Below are 15313 nucleotides of genomic sequence, written 5' to 3' on the forward strand. Positions count from 1 at the left end.
GAGAAGGATCAGCTTTTAAAACTCCACATTACTCTATTAAATTTAGTTCAAATCTATTGGGCATGAGGGGCAGTATAAATGATGAAATATTAAAAAACTATAGAAATTACATTTCAATAAATACAGCATCATAAAACATGTTCAGAATGGTGGTACTGTAACAGGACATAGAAAATGTTCACACTGCAAAAATACACACTTTTATTCACGTTATCTCTTGTTCAATAATGGAAAGAAAGCTTGCAATTAAGCACTATAGAAGTAGTAATACTGTAATGGTACAGGTACACTTTAAATTAAATCCCTGGGGTGGCATTGCTGTGTTGCAGAGACACCAAATCTGCCTTTTCTCAGGTGCAAGACAAAGGGAGTGAAAAATACTAAAAAGCCAAGTTCATACTGTGATATGTTCATGCAAAGAAAACACAATAAGCCACTGTAATGTCGTCTTTTCCAGAGTCGACCCTGTCTGCCTAAACATCAGCAGGAGGCTTGAACAGCTGACACTCAGCCTCAAAGTCACAGCCTTGCAGCAGTTCCCTGTAGTGCTCTTTGACGTCTTCATAGAGCGGCATGGAGGCCCTCTGGTCAGTCAAACCGGGGAAACTCACAGTCTTCTCGTTGAGCAGCGGCTGCAGTCTCAGGTCGCCTCCCCCACAGTCATATAGGACGAGGAGTAAGTTAGCTGCATAGGGTAACATATAGCTGGTGCGGAAAGAGCGTTGGGTCTGAGAGGCGTAGTTGGTGGATGTCAGGGCAGTGCTGTCCTTGAAGAAGCCCAGAAGTGTAAGCAGTGGCAGGAGGGTCTCTGCATGGCCGACCTGGACTGTCACAGCTTCAGTCACCGACTGGCCTGACCTGACATACAGGAGAAACAACATCTGGTCACAAAGATTGTATCTTATAAGGCAGGAGACACTAGTTTGGAAAAGATCCTCTCAAGAGCTAATTTAGCCAGATTTTGAGCCAAACAGCAAATTTACAAATACTAACCTAAAACTAGATTATTACTGCTGAAAAAAATAGCCAATTAAATGATTAATTGATTGGCAGAAAGTTTATTGGTGAAGGTGAAAAATCTCTGGCTCCCACTTTATACATCTTTGTTTTTAAATCCAAATGGCCAAACCTGGACTGTCACAGCTTCAGGCACCTGCTGGCTTGACCTGCCATGCAGGACAAACAACATCTGGATCTGGTCTAATCCAGATTGAACTGTCTTTGTTTCTCTCTCTCTCTTTTTTTTTTAACAGTTTTCTGACATTTTCTAGAATAACAATTGATAACTGATGGATGAATTGATCAGCACAATAATTGTTGTAATCTTAGCTCATCGTATTAACAATGTTTGATGATTTTTCTCAGAAGTTGACAACCAGATTGAAAGTATAAAGAGAGTTAAATGCTTTTAAGTAACTAGGTAACAGTCCAGTGTTGTCCGAGTTCTGTAACTGCAGACAAATTTAGGACTAACTACTAAATATGGCTGATTTTTTCCATAAAGATCCATGAATTAAGTGGAAGTAATTAAGGAAAATGTAGAAAAATGCCTTTTCTATGAATGTTTAAGAAAGTAAGAAAACAATCCTCGATTTGTCTCTTTATCCAGATCCACACCGACACCCATCCTCCATCCAAGTTCTGTGAAAATCTGTTTAGTAGTTTTTGAGTATTCCTGCCGTTGGGACCCACTGATGAAGTCGTTCATTGTGGATTTCAAAATGTACTCTGAACTGAACTCAGTTTCCCAGAATTCCACCGTATTCACACCTAGCTCCAAATTCAGCTTTGAGCTACTATTGGTCAGTGTGGCCAGATAGTCAAAACTCCAGCTCCTTCCTTTGTTCTCTCTCTTCTCCACCTCTCTCTCCACAGGGCTGCCTGCTCTCAAGTCCTCTTCTCCTGGACTCTGCTGGGCCTAACAGCTGCATTTCCAGCAGGCCCAAAGAACTTCTCCTCACAACAGCGACGCAAGGTCCTGCTAGTATTCCGGCTTAGTTAGCGCCAGCAGCTGCAACGCAAAGCTGACCAGCTAACTACACAATCCAAGGAACACGAAGCAAGATAGCACTGAACTGCTATCCCTGCAAAGGAATGGAACGACCAGTTTCCTCCACCTGCTGTCTTTCATCAGGCCTTCCACAGCAAGAACAGCATTGTTCAACATTGAATCACAACCTTCTCCTGCTTGGCCCATCAGCCAAGGAACCATCAGCACCTTTTCTTCAAAGACTGGTAACGTTGAACTGGGCCTAGATAGCACACAGCATAGCATAGCAAGGCTAAGCACAGGACTTTTTAACTCTGGTTAATATAATGCACATGTGTTCAATATATGTGTCTGTTCACTGTTTGGGTGTTATTGTTATCTCAGATCAGGTTATTGGCAGTTTCCTTTGCGACACGGCTAATTTGACGCTAGTTGAATTATGCATCACACAGACTCAGGGTCTTTGCATGCAACTAACCATCTTCTCTAACTTGGCATCATGTGACACACACACACACACACACACACACACACACACTCCTTCAGCCAGGAGCATATCACACCCACGTGATGTCAGTGAGCACCACCAGTTTCTTTGTTCTCTACTATCAATGAACCAAGTGGTGATTCACCATCTAATCCAACCCTTCGATCAGCCATCTCGTAGTCCCTTTTGATCAGCCATTTTGTTTGTAGTCTTCCTTTGTCCATGCTGTGCGTCATGGTACTTTGAACCCTAGCCACCATTTTACTTTTGTTCTTCCAGACACACACACACACACACACCTGTATATAGTACATGTTAGTTAGGTTGTGTGTTTTCATCTTTGTGTTAAATAAAAACTTTTGAACCTTCATGCTGTCTATTTAATATTGTACAAGAGTGAAAGTTGCCAACCTCTACTCTGTCAAGGACTCCAAAATCCTTCGAGCATTACTAGCTGTTATGGTAATTTTGGTTGTAATTATTTAGTTAATTATTAATCAGTTACAAAATGAGAGTTGAGTACTTTTTTCTGAGACTGATTTGGTGAATTGGCTATCTTTTCCCTTCTTCAAGGGTGGTGCCCCTAGGTGATCTAATGTAAATTGGATCTTATTATTTAGATAATAATTCCACTCGATAGCCAAATTTAACCCAAAACTCCCTATTAATGTTGCATAAAGCTGTACACAAGTTCATTCTGCTGACAAACCAACCAACTAACTGACACCACTTTGAGCACCGGAGGAAATTTACTCACTTGTTCTCGTTGACTGCTTTGTCCAGTCGACTAAACAAATCATGGAAGAGGATGCAGCTCGACTTGCTGTTAATGTCATGACCGTAGCCTCTTTTCCAGAATTGTTTCAGGTCATTTGCGTACTCCATAACCTGTTGAACCAAATAGAAAAACTCATAAGTGGTCTGGATACAGGGTCAGTCGGTCTTTGTTTTGCAAGGTAACATTTCAGGTTACCTGAGCGTTAGGTCAGCTTGTAACACAAGACACAAAACACTCTTTGTGTCATTCAATGAATGAATACAGTAGCAAAGCATAGAAAAGCCCTACATACTGTTTAGGCAGGAGTCTTTCTCTAACTTGGCCTTGTTTTTTTATTTTTTTTATCATTTACTGTATTTATTTGTTTATTAAACAGAGACAATACAGATTACATAGGAATAAGTAATACAACATGTAATCAAGGGTGTCACTACCTTCCACATTTTTATAAACGACTAAACTTACAACAAGCACTTCAGGTTATTGACCCCTTAATAGCCCGTACCTGTGCATCAACCTCATCGAAGAGCCGACACCAGGGAGAGTTCACAGTCTTGATGGCAAACTCATAGGCACATAAGTAAAAGGCAGCTTCTGCCATATCTGGAGGGGAAAGGTTGAAGTCAAATGTTAATGAGACGTGAAATCAAACACATGATGAAACACAACAAAAAGCACTGGGACGACGTGATAATTTAACCTGAAACTTAACACTGTGGTGTGTACTGCTGAATTACTGCACCAGTTTGAGGCCTGTGACATCTAGTGGAGCCTCAATACATTAATATACAGTACAGATTAGGAAACAGCTCCACCTACTGTGGAAATACTCAGTGAAATATGAAGTTCTGCATACTGTTATCCTCCTGATACAGACAAATACTTATACTGTATTAGTGTTTGTGTTAATAACGTTATTTGAGTGGGTTTTCCAGTTTATTTAATACTGTGTAATTTGGTACTAAGTAGAGTAAAGTTTTTAGTAATAAATGAACAATAAATGAACAATGAATAGATTTAAATGTGTTTTAAGAATATCAGCAGCTCTAGTGTCACTCTGCTGCATTTCATTGCGCAATCCTGTGTTGCATAATGACGCCTAAGTTGCACCTTGATCCTTTGCAGCGTGGTGATGTGTACGCTCCTCGCACAGATAAAACTTTCCCAACTTTCTCCAACACTCACCGTCTGTGATGGTATTGTACGGGACTCTGAGACGGTCTGCGATCTTCTCCTGGACCCTCCTCATCTCTGGTCCCTTCCTGAACTTGTCCACCTCTGACAGAGCTGACGGGTTGTTGTCGACTTCCTCCACAAACCTGGTGCACAGGTCAAAAAACCTCATCAGGGCATCGTTCTCTGCGTGGGCAAACTCCTTATCTGGGTAGAGAATAAAAGGAGCACGTTAAACTGAAAATGAATGTAAGATGTTAGTCATAATCATGTCATGATGAGGTCATACCTGTGATGGCCCACAGCCCTGTCAGTCCTGCCTTGAAGGACAGTGTGCTGTTGACACACCTGTGCTTTGAGCTGGTTATGAAGTTGATGAATCCTCCTCGGAGCTTCTCCTCAGAGATCATCGTGGGGAAGAGCTTGGACAGCCTGACAGCCAGATGTCTGTGGTCGTCCACACCTTTCTGGACGAGTCTGCCGTCCATGTCCTCAGTGTACCACATCCTCCACTGGGTCTGGATCTCACGCAGCCAGCTCTCCTTGCCCGCGGCGCTGCTCTTCACCAGCTCGTACAGCTTCTGCATCTTCTTGACGTTCTTGCTGGTCGGGTACCTTGTGCCGTGTCTTATGATGGCGGTCAGATGGATTTCGCGACATTGCTCAGACGGAGGCTGTAAGATGGATCTGTTCACGGCGAGTATGTCGTCTATAAGATACGGGTTCACTTCCTCGTACCTCCCTTTGGTGGTGAAGTATTTGGCAATGGCCGGGATGTTTGGGTTGTCCTCGGCGCTCACGTCCGTGCGAAAACAGCAGCAGAAGCCGATAACGGAGGTGAAATAAACAACAATAACTTTCCAAACAATGTCCGGCATGATGCAGCCTGGTAGCCTGGATGTATGGCCGCATGCGCCTCCTCCTACCAGAGACAAACTGGTGACGTGGTGTCGGGCCGTCCCACCAATCAGCGGAGGCTTTCAGCAGCAACACGAGCCTGACCCGAAACTTTACATAACGCACAATAAGGGACATTGACCGCTTTTAACCACAGTGCTGCTTGAACACAAGTTTTGATTTATAACTTTTAAAAAAAAAGTAATAAAAGTGCGTCCTGTCCTGCTGGTGATTTATCCTGTAGCTAAAACATTAACTCTCTAAATTATGTTGGCTAAAACGTCAAAGAAAAGCAGAAACAAAGACACAAAATGGCTCCATAAAAACACCTTACCTTATCGTGTCACCAGGGTAACCGCTAACTGCTGATAACTGTAGCTGCCGTTAACTAGTTAGCGCAGTAAGCGGTTCATTTAGCGGTCCTCACAGTCCAGGGGAGTGTTAGTGTTTAAACAGGCTGGGGCTAACTGGTTAGCATGCTAATTTCAGTGGATATCTCTCCAATATAGGCGTCATAACTTCAAAACTGTTATTTTTTCATAACATATTGACAATTTTTGTTTATTTTAAAGTTACTTTTTAAAAAAAGTTAGCATAAAAGATAGTCCTGTAGGTGATTTATCCTGTTGCAAAAAATACCCCCAAAATGATTAGGCCTACTCTTTATACTCTGTTGACGCTAGTTTTCTCCACTCCTGACTTTCTAGCTCGTCCATGTTTGAAGAAAGCTCTTTTAACAAATCTAAACAAGTCAAGAAGATGGCTACTTGTTTTAAAAACGTCAAAGAACAGCAGAAACAAAGACACAAAATGGCTCCATAAAAACACCTTACCTTATCGTGTCACCAAGGTAACCGCTAACTGCTGATAACTGTAGCTGCTGCTAACTAGTTAGCACAGTAAGCCGTTCATTTAGCGGTCCTCACAGTCCAGGGGAGTGTTAGTGTTTAAACTGCTAGCATAGGAGCTTTTATAACTTGGACAGGCTGGGGCTAACTGGTTAGCATGCTAATTTCAGTGGATATCTCTCCAATATAGACATCATAACTTCAAAACTGTTATTTTTTCATAACATATTGACAATTTTTGTTTATTTTAAAGTTACTTTTAAAAAAAAGTTAGCATAAAAGTTAGTCCTGTAGGTGATTTATCCTGTTGCAAAAAATACCCCCAAAATGATTTGGCCTACTCTTTAACTTTCTAGCTCGTCCATGGTTGAAGAAAGCTCTTTTAACAAACCTAAACATGTGAAGAAGATGGCGACTTGTTTTAAAACGTCAAAGAGCAGCAGAAACAAAAACACAAAAAGGCTCCATAGACATTTTTTTTTTTTTACACCTTGAGCAATTTAATGTCTGTGCAATTACTACTGACCATGTATTTATTACCTTTATAGGTGAAGTTAACAGGTGCAATTGTCCTTCTCGGTCATTTGTAGGAAGAAAGTTAATAGCGTGTAAATAGTCTTTATTTTAGCAGTGGAATGTTCATTCTGTATTTTTATCATTTTATTGTTTATTGCTCTATTATTTCTTGGCTTTTTCCCTGTTTTTAATTCCTTAAGATATTAACCACTGCTGTAACAGCTGATCTTCCCCAGTGAGGGATGAATAAAGTCATATCTTATTGTATCGTCAGGGTAACTGCTAACTGCAGCCACAGTTAACTAGTAAGCACGGTTAGCCATTCATTTAGCGGTCCAGACTGGGAGCTCACAGACCAGGGGAGTGTTGGTGTTTACACTGCTGACATAGGAGCTTTTAACCTGGACGGGCAGGGGCTATGTGGTTAGCATGCTACTTTCAGTGTATATCTCTCCAACATAGACATCATAACTTCAAAACTGATAATCCTTAATAACCTATTGATAATTTTAGGTAATTTTAAGGTTAGTTACTTGCAGTTGAAAGAGTACAAATATTGGGAAAAGGGGCGAAGGATGCCAAATATTGTGTAAGCCCGGAGCTTAACTGCAGGTAAGGCAAGTTTATTTGTAGTAGACTAACATTGTTTAAAGAAGCAGCTGAAGGAGTACTGTTAATATAATCAGTAATGGCTGTAAACTAATCTGCATAACTGACTTAACTTTGTACTTTGTAACTGATGTAATGCAATGTATACCATATCTGCAACATTTTCAGTTTTTAAACTAGTTTCTTTCTGACAGTTTGAATGAGGAAATAATACTTGAAATTGCGAGTGTGACAATGTCTGCTTCCTGTATGAGTGTGTGGCACTATCTTGTCTCAGTTAGCTGTGTGATCCCAACATGTGACCCGAACACAATGACATAAAAATCTGAGAAGGAATAAAATTGCACAATTGTGTAGGTGAATAGTAGGGATTGATTTAAGGAGACCTATTAAGCAGGTTACTTTCTTAAAGTTCCACTTTGTAAGAAAGTAGATTTTTGCAAAGTGGACTTTTAATTGCAGAGCTAATCAGCTTTCAAAAATCCAAATTGCTCTATTCATTTTAGTTCAAATCTACTGGGCATGAGGGGCAATATAAATGATTACATTTCAATAAATACCGCATCATAAAACATGGTCAGAATGGCGGCACTGTAACAGGACATAGAAAATGTTCACGCTGCAAAAATACACACTTTAATTCATGTTATCTCTTGTGCAATAATGGAAAGAAACCTTACAATTAAGCAATATAGAAGTAGTAATACTGTAATGGTACAGGTACACTTTAAATTACATCCCTGGGGTGGCATTGCTGTGTTTCAGAGACACCAAATCTGCCTTTTCTCAGGTGCAAGTCAAAGGGAGTGAAAAATACTAAAAAGCCAAGTTGATACTGTGATATGTTCATGCAAAGAAAACACAATAAAGCCATCGTAATGTTGTCTTTTCCAGAGTCGACCCTGTCTGCCTAAACATCAGCAGGAGGCTTGAAGAGCTGACACTCAGCCTCAAAGTCACAGCCTTGCAGCAGTTCCCTGTAGTGCTCTTTGACGTCTTCATAGAGCGGCATGGAGGCCCTCTGGTCAGTCAAACCGGGGAAAGTCACAGTCTTCTCGTTGAGCAGCGGCTGCAGTCTCAGGTCGCCTCCCCCACAGTCGTATAGGACGAGGAGTAAGTTAGCTGCATAGGGTAAAAAGTGGCTGGTGCGGAAAGAGCGTTGGGTCTGAGAGGCGTAGTTGGTGGATGTCAGGGCAGTGCTGTCCTTGAAGAAGCCCAGAAGGGTCAGCAATGGCAGGAGGGTGTCTGCATGGCCGACCTGGACTGTCACGGCATCAGTCACCTGCTGGCCTGACCTGACATACAATAAGTCAATTCATTGATTAGTTGATTGCCGGAAAGTTAATGGCCAACATTTTTGATAATCTGTTAATCATCAAAGGCGAAAATTCTCTGGCTCTAACTTCTCAAATGTGAGGATGTTACCTTTAATGGATGATTTATAAACGTATTTCTTAATCAAAATGGCAAAAACTTGCAAACAGAATGAAACAAACAAGACTGAAGGACAGGCTGATAAAACCGATGATACCTGTGATTGTTTTATCTGTTCCACTGAGGCTTTTTTATATTTGTTTGGACTTCAGCTCACTTTAAAAGTTCACTTACTTGTTCTCGCCGGCCGCCTTGTTCAGACGGCTAAACACATCATGAAAGAGTGCGCAGCTCGCCTTGCTGTTGATGTCGTGACCGTAGCCTCTTTTCCAGAATTCCCTCAGATCACTTGCATACTCCATGACCTGTTGGTACATAGTTAAAAGATAACCTGTACGTGCGTGGGCTTTTAAAACAACAATATCCCCGTTTAGATCGGTTTTGCAAACACAAGACACAAAACATCCTTTCTTATGTACACAATAGCAGAGGGATTCTCAATGAATGAATAGCGAGCCACAACAAACAAGGTAATGAATACAGCAAAAGACAAGATATCTAGATGACTTGTCTAATGTTGACGTTGCTGAGTACCTCTTACCCAGAGTTGACTGAGCTGTTTGTTTGCGTTGTCCTGTTTGTGTTGGATTCAACAGTTGGTTTGGTTACTGAACATTCCTGTGCCCTCAGGTGACTTAAGTGCCCATACGATCAGCTGCCTCGCTGGTTAATTCAAGTGCCTCTTCATTTGTGACCTTTATCAAAATTAAACCTCACCCTTTCCTGCTGTTGACTACAGTGGAAGGATATTTGGAGGCCATTTTTAACTATTTAAGCTGGTGTACCATGTCCCAAATAAGAAGCGGGCATTGTTTTTGTCTACTAGCTTCAATGTTCTGTTTCTATGTTATTCTGAAATAAATATATATAGATATAAACATATATTGAAAAAAGTTTTTGGCATGTTTTTTCACTTGTTAAGGAGTAAAAACAACTTAAAGATTCACGCATGAAAGGGTTAAACATAAACCTTACAATTACCCTCTCCTCTCTGTTTCTTTGCCCTTTGTAAAGTCCAAGCAGTTTTGCTTGTGCTAAATTTGAACTATTTTATTTGTACTATGTAGAAAAACAGCCTGCACTTGGTGATAAACAGCCCTGTAGATAAATTAACTTGTGGCAGTGAAACAGTAGGCTTCTTTCCTGGCAAAAATGCAGAGTATGTTTCAATGGTGTCATTGGAGCAGAAGCACAGAAAAGCACAGTTTTAAATAATAAATCGCTGATGGGTGGATTTCATTTAGCTGCCTCAGTTTTAGCATCCTGGAGCTTTGAATGCTGTCTCACTGTCACATTGTCATGGCTTACTGCGAAAGTTGAATAAAACAGATCCTTTGTTCCTTTGTAGTAGAAAATACCAAGGCCTATTGTGCTGGAAAACATCCCATTTGCTCTCGCTGTTATATCTAACGCCATGAATAAATGAACCTGAAATAATGCTCAAATACCTCCTGGCTGACTTTAATCAGCCTCATAAACATCACAGCTGACTTGAGGGCAGTTATTTGATACCGCTGTCACTTTAAATCTACATACTGTTGACCACTAATTGCTCCTACCTTTGCATCGCTCTCATCGAAGAGCTGACACCAGGGGGAGTTCACCGCCTTGATCGCAAATTCATAAGCACACAAGTCAAATGCAGCCTCAGCCAAATCTGCAGGAGAGAGGTTGGTGTAATAATGTTCAGTGGTGAAGTTACACTGAAAATGCAGCCATGTGCAAATGTCATAGAAAGCATGTACTTCCACTTTAAGCACTGTAAACTATCCTCCTATCTAGTAACACTACAGTTTTTTTTTTCTTCATCTTTAAACTGAACCTAAAAGGGCATCTCTTGTTCAATTATTGCATTTTTGAGGTCTATAATAATAATTCAAGGCCATTAAAGACTAAGTTTACTGCTGCCTGCTGCAGAGGCCTCGGGACTTCCAAATTAGAAAACAGCTCCACCCAGTGGACACTGACTACTTCACTATTTTTGTGTTTAAAAGCTGGTGTGCAGTATCTTCTGTCTGCAGTGTGTTTCAGGCTGGGACACAGCTAGAGTTCTGTATATTCACAACGCTTTGATTAAATAAAGGGCTGCACAATTAATCAAGGTATTATCGATATCACAATATGGCCCAGGTGCAATATCAAAAACACTGAAGCTGCAATATTTGATAAAGGTACAGACCAAACATTGTTATAATGAAGTACTGATGTAAGAAAACATGTTTGTTTGGTATAGACCCGAGCGGTCCGTGCATGAAATATAATTCATTTGCACTTGTTCATGTTGTATAATGGAAAATGCCAGTTAAAGGGATATTTCCTAATTTCGTTGTCCTACTTGTGCTAATGCAAATGTACATTGCCGCTCGTTCTTCGATAGCCGATGCTGCCTAAACATTGTTAACGCTTGTTCCGTTATCCAACATGTACATGGAAATACTCAGGTAACAGGGGTGTACAAATGAACCGATATGAATCGGAAAGTTGGACAAAAAGCAGGCAGCTTGTAAGGTCTGTAGAACAATTTTCTGTAATTCTGTACTTGAGCATATGCTTTTGACTTTGTTTATTAAAATTTTAGTTTAAAACACTCAAATTGTAACATTATTAAGGGAGTGTTACTCTGGCGATATGCTGCACCCCATGTGTTTGGAGTATGAATCTGGCAGTAAGAGCTCATCTAGAGCTTTCATACGTATATCTACATTTCATGCAAAATGTCACTTACTTTGGTTCTCATGTTGTGCTGTGTTATGTGCATGTAACTGTACATCTTCCTCGTAAATATAGTTTAGTTTTCACTGTTTTTCCTTCGAAGCTACAGCTGCATTTCATTGTGCAATCCTGTGTTGCATAATGATGACAAAGATGCACCTTGATCATTTGCACTGTGGTAATTTATATGTTTTTTTACGTAGATAAAACTTTCCCAACTTTCTCCAACACTCACCATATGTGATGTTATTGCATGGGACTCTGAGACGGTCAGCGATCTTCTCCTGGACCCTCCTCATCTCTGGTCCCTGCTTGAACTTGTCCACTTCTGACTGAGCTGACGGGTTGTTATCGACTTCCTCCACAAACCTGGTGCACAGGTCAAAAAACCTCATCAGGGCATCGTTCTCTGCGTGGGCAAACTCCTTATCTGGGTAGAGAATAAAAGGAGCACGTTAAACTGAAGATGAATGTAAGATGTTGATCATAATCACGTCATGATGAGGTCATACCTGTGATGGCCCACAGCCCTGTCAGTCCTGCCTTGAAGGACAGTGTGCTGTTGACACACCTGTGCTTTGAGCTGGTTTGGAAGTTGATGAATCCCCCTCGGAGCTTCTCCTCAGAGATCATCGTGGGGAAGAGTTTGGACAGCCTGACAGCCAGATGTCTGTGGTCGTCCACACCTTTCTGGACGAGTCTGCCGTCCATGTCCTCAGTGTACCACATCCTCCACTGGGTCTGGATCTCACGCAGCCAGCTCTCCTTGCCCGCGGCGCTGCTCTTCACCAGCTCGTACAGCTTCTGCATCTTCTTGACGTTCTTGCTGTTCGGGTACCTTGTGCCGTGTCTTATGATGGCGGTCAGATGGATTTCTTGACATTGCGCAGATGGAGGCTGTAAGATGGATCTGTTCACAGCAAGTATGTCGTCTATAAGATACGGGTTCACTTCCTCGTACCTCCCTTTGGTGGCCAAGTGTCTGGCGATTGCCGGGATGTTTGGGTTGTCCTCGGGGTTCACGTCGGTACGAAAACAGCAGCAGAAGCCGATAATGGAGGTGAAATAAACAACACTGACTTTCCAAACAATGTCCGGCATGATGCAGCCTGGTAGCCTGGATGTATGGTCGTATGCACCTCCTCCTACCAGAGACAAACTGGTCAACATCGTGTCGGGCTGTCCCACCAATCAACGGAGGCTTTCAGCAGCAACATGAGCCTGACCCAAAACTTTACACATTACACAATAACAGACATTGACCGCTTTCACTTGTACTTATGTATACAAGCAGTGTTGACAAGTCCGTTTGTGATAAGCAACTTTGGGCTTGTTTCTAAAGTGCAGTTGCTCATTCGGGCTTCCTGCATTAAATAAAGTTTGAGTGAGCTCTGTGTGATATATATTTATTATATCCTAAATCCTAAATAACGGCTTTTATCTCACTTTACTGCTAAAAGAAAAGAAAGCAGACTTGCTGCCAGTTGCAGTGTCTTATTTTGATTTGCTGACTGTTCATTTTTTGTCTCAATGATTGTCATTAGTACTTAAATTAATAGAAATCGCTGCATATAAAAACGACTCATCAAAATCAGTTAAATGTTAGTGCTTTTTATTCAGAAAACCCACAGTTTTCACATGTACTTGTATTTGTTTACAGGGCAGACCTATCCAATATGGCGGACGTGCTAACGTACCGCGGCAACGGTCGTCTACTTATACATGTCTATGTGTTCACCGGGGTCTTGCGTTTCCATCAAAGCTGAGCCGAGGTGATGATGGTCAGTGGGGACATTTGAAAATGCTTGTATTATGAAGAAAGACTGTCCATTTATAGATATACAATGAATATTTTAATTTATTTTGCAGTACATTGCAAACACATCGATTAATACATTAATTAATGGGATTAAAAAGCATTATGGTGGTTTATTTCAATTGAAAAACCTTTAAACGAGCCTGGGGGACTTAAAGGGCACCGATTTCAGGGAACACTTTTGACTATTTAAACCTGGGAAACATGAATCAACACTCCTTATCCAGAAAAAGTTTGTTTAACCAGCAGCAACTGACATATCCTGCCAAGTACACCTTTAATGTTAGTGTGACAGATAAAAGAGTGTTAAAAGATCTGGGACTGTCTGGTGAAACAGAGATGTGTAGTTTTATACCTTCAGCATAAAAGTGATATGTACCATTATGATGATTGATAATGTTGCTCAGAGGGAGCATGTATAAAACAAAAAAAGAAGAGGACCTAGAATTATTCAGGAACACCGTATTCAATGCCAAATGTCTGTGACACAAAGTTGCTTAAACTAACAAAAACAATTTGGTTTCTGACAAATACGAGCGAGTGGACACAATGTGATGGTCAGTCATACACAGCAGATGAAAAAAAAATAAAAATACATCTTATGTGAAGTGGGGACATGATCCTGATTCATGTTTTTGTTCAGTATGTGGCGCTACAGACCAAAGAGACATCAGACTTCATGGAAGACTAACGAAGAAGAAAAGCCCCCCACCCCCACTACCGCCGGCTTCAATTACGTCCGTAGATGTGATTTAAATACCAGTGGAAATCTGCCCTTGAAAGTATTCAACGTCAATCGTCTGACTAGCAACAATGAGCGGCAGAGGAAAGGGAGGCAAAGGACTCGGGAAAGGAGGCGCCAAGCGTCACCGCAAAGTCCTCCGTGATAACATCCAGGGGATCACCAAGCCCGCCATCCGCCGTCTGGCTCGCCGCGGCGGAGTGAAGCGTATCTCCGGTCTGATCTACGAGGAGACCCGCGGTGTGCTCAAGGTTTTCCTGGAGAACGTGATCCGTGACGCCGTCACCTACACCGAGCACGCCAAGAGGAAGACCGTGACCGCCATGGATGTGGTGTACGCGCTGAAGAGGCAGGGCCGCACCCTGTACGGCTTCGGAGGTTAAACATCGATCTCTGCTTCATCTAAACCAAAGGTCCTTTTAAGGGCCGCACACTGATTTCACATCAAAAGCAAACTTCCTTGTGTTGATATATCAATACTATGTTAACGCTGAGGTTTTCATGACTCTGACCAACCTGAGGTATAACTAATGACTGCCATGAATAAGGTCTGCTTCCGGAGCTGTAGAACAAGACTTAAAGCACAGTAGTGTTGAGTGTCCATTTGCATATGTCTTATTGTATTAAAATGCGGTTCAGTGTGTTTAGGCAATAAAATCGACCTTGTGTACTTTGATCATGCACACTTAACTCTTACGACTGCATTCATCTGGTAATGTCATGGTTCATCCCACTCACAAATATACACTAACACATAAAAAGTAAAAAGCAAATAGTGTGGTTTAGTTTTGTTCATTTGTACTCGCGTGTGTCTTGCTTTGTCTTTTTACCCCTTAGTTGTATTTATAATTCAAACAATTTAAATGAATTATTAAACACTCACATTAACATTAAATGGTGAAAAAAATCAACTTTAAAAAGTAAACTTGCAGGAGGCTACTATTATAAACATGCACAATATATTATGCAAGTCAGTTCTCCATATTTTGTTTGATCAGTATCATATGAGAACTGCTTCTCATCTGCTTCCTCTTAAAAATACAGGATGAAAAGTACACATATAATTAATACGAATCTCAACATACAAAACACAAGATTGCTTTATTTGTCCCGAGGGAAATTTAGTAGACATAAGTCTGCCATGCAAAAACATACATACACTTCACTTGATGCAGGTTTTAGGGCGGTTAAACTGACGCATGCTCAGTTTCAGTCCATACATCAACCAATCCCGTGCGAGCAACGCTACATTTGTATTTGCACCAGGCGCACATATATACCGCGCTCCGACCTCCAACACTTCATCCGTTA

At 41.2% G+C, this 15313-nt stretch overlaps 3 protein-coding genes across 3 annotated transcripts; 1 reads left to right on the forward strand and 2 right to left on the reverse strand.

Annotated features, from left to right (window-relative positions):
• Positions 1-177: 177 nt before the first annotated feature.
• Positions 178-5357, reverse strand: LOC141008971 (multiple inositol polyphosphate phosphatase 1-like). Its single transcript, XM_073481350.1, has 5 exons — positions 4718-5357; positions 4441-4635; positions 3761-3858; positions 3235-3365; positions 178-858 (listed from the first exon to the last, which is right to left on the reverse strand). Exons 1-5 carry the CDS (start codon positions 5304-5306, stop codon positions 474-476), a joined length of 1398 nt encoding a protein of 465 aa, XP_073337451.1. The 5' UTR covers positions 5307-5357; the 3' UTR covers positions 178-473.
• Positions 5358-7911: 2554 nt separating this feature from the next.
• On the reverse strand, positions 7912-12635 carry LOC141008970 (multiple inositol polyphosphate phosphatase 1-like). The gene is made up of 5 exons (XM_073481349.1): positions 11957-12635; positions 11680-11874; positions 10292-10389; positions 8907-9037; positions 7912-8593 (listed from the first exon to the last, which is right to left on the reverse strand). The coding sequence occupies exons 1-5, from the start codon at positions 12612-12614 to the stop codon at positions 8209-8211; spliced, it is 1467 nt and encodes a 488-aa protein (XP_073337450.1). The 5' UTR covers positions 12615-12635; the 3' UTR covers positions 7912-8208.
• Positions 12636-13955: 1320 nt separating this feature from the next.
• Positions 13956-14678, forward strand: LOC141009542 (histone H4). Its single transcript, XM_073482192.1, has one exon. The coding sequence runs from the start codon at positions 14074-14076 to the stop codon at positions 14383-14385; it is 312 nt and encodes a 103-aa protein (XP_073338293.1). The 5' UTR covers positions 13956-14073; the 3' UTR covers positions 14386-14678.
• Positions 14679-15313: the final 635 nt, after the last annotated feature.

Source organism: Pagrus major, chromosome 15 (genome assembly GCF_040436345.1).
Source record: "Pagrus major chromosome 15, Pma_NU_1.0".
Classification (NCBI taxonomy): domain Eukaryota; kingdom Metazoa; phylum Chordata; class Actinopteri; order Spariformes; family Sparidae; genus Pagrus; species Pagrus major.

Excerpts from the sequence above, each read along its gene's own strand:
- LOC141008971 (XM_073481350.1), bottom strand. The coding sequence starts at position 5,306 with ATGCCGGACATTGTTTGGAAAGTTATTGTTGTTTATTTCACCTCCGTT. Across the intron at positions 3,366-3,760 it reads TCGATGAGGTTGATGCACAG|GTTATGGAGTACGCAAATGA; the intron begins GTACGGGCTATT and ends TTGGTTCAACAG. Across the intron at positions 859-3,234 it reads AAAGCAGTCAACGAGAACAA|GTCAGGCCAGTCGGTGACTG; the intron begins GTGAGTAAATTT and ends CCTGTATGTCAG.
- LOC141008970 (XM_073481349.1), bottom strand. The coding sequence starts at position 12,614 with ATGTTGACCAGTTTGTCTCTGGTAGGAGGAGGTGCATACGACCATACA. Across the intron at positions 10,390-11,679 it reads ATGCAATAACATCACATATG|ATTTGGCTGAGGCTGCATTT; the intron begins GTGAGTGTTGGA and ends TCTCTCCTGCAG. Across the intron at positions 8,594-8,906 it reads AAGGCGGCCGGCGAGAACAA|GTCAGGCCAGCAGGTGACTG; the intron begins GTAAGTGAACTT and ends ATTGTATGTCAG.
- LOC141009542 (XM_073482192.1), top strand. The coding sequence starts at position 14,074 with ATGAGCGGCAGAGGAAAGGGAGGCAAAGGACTCGGGAAAGGAGGCGCC.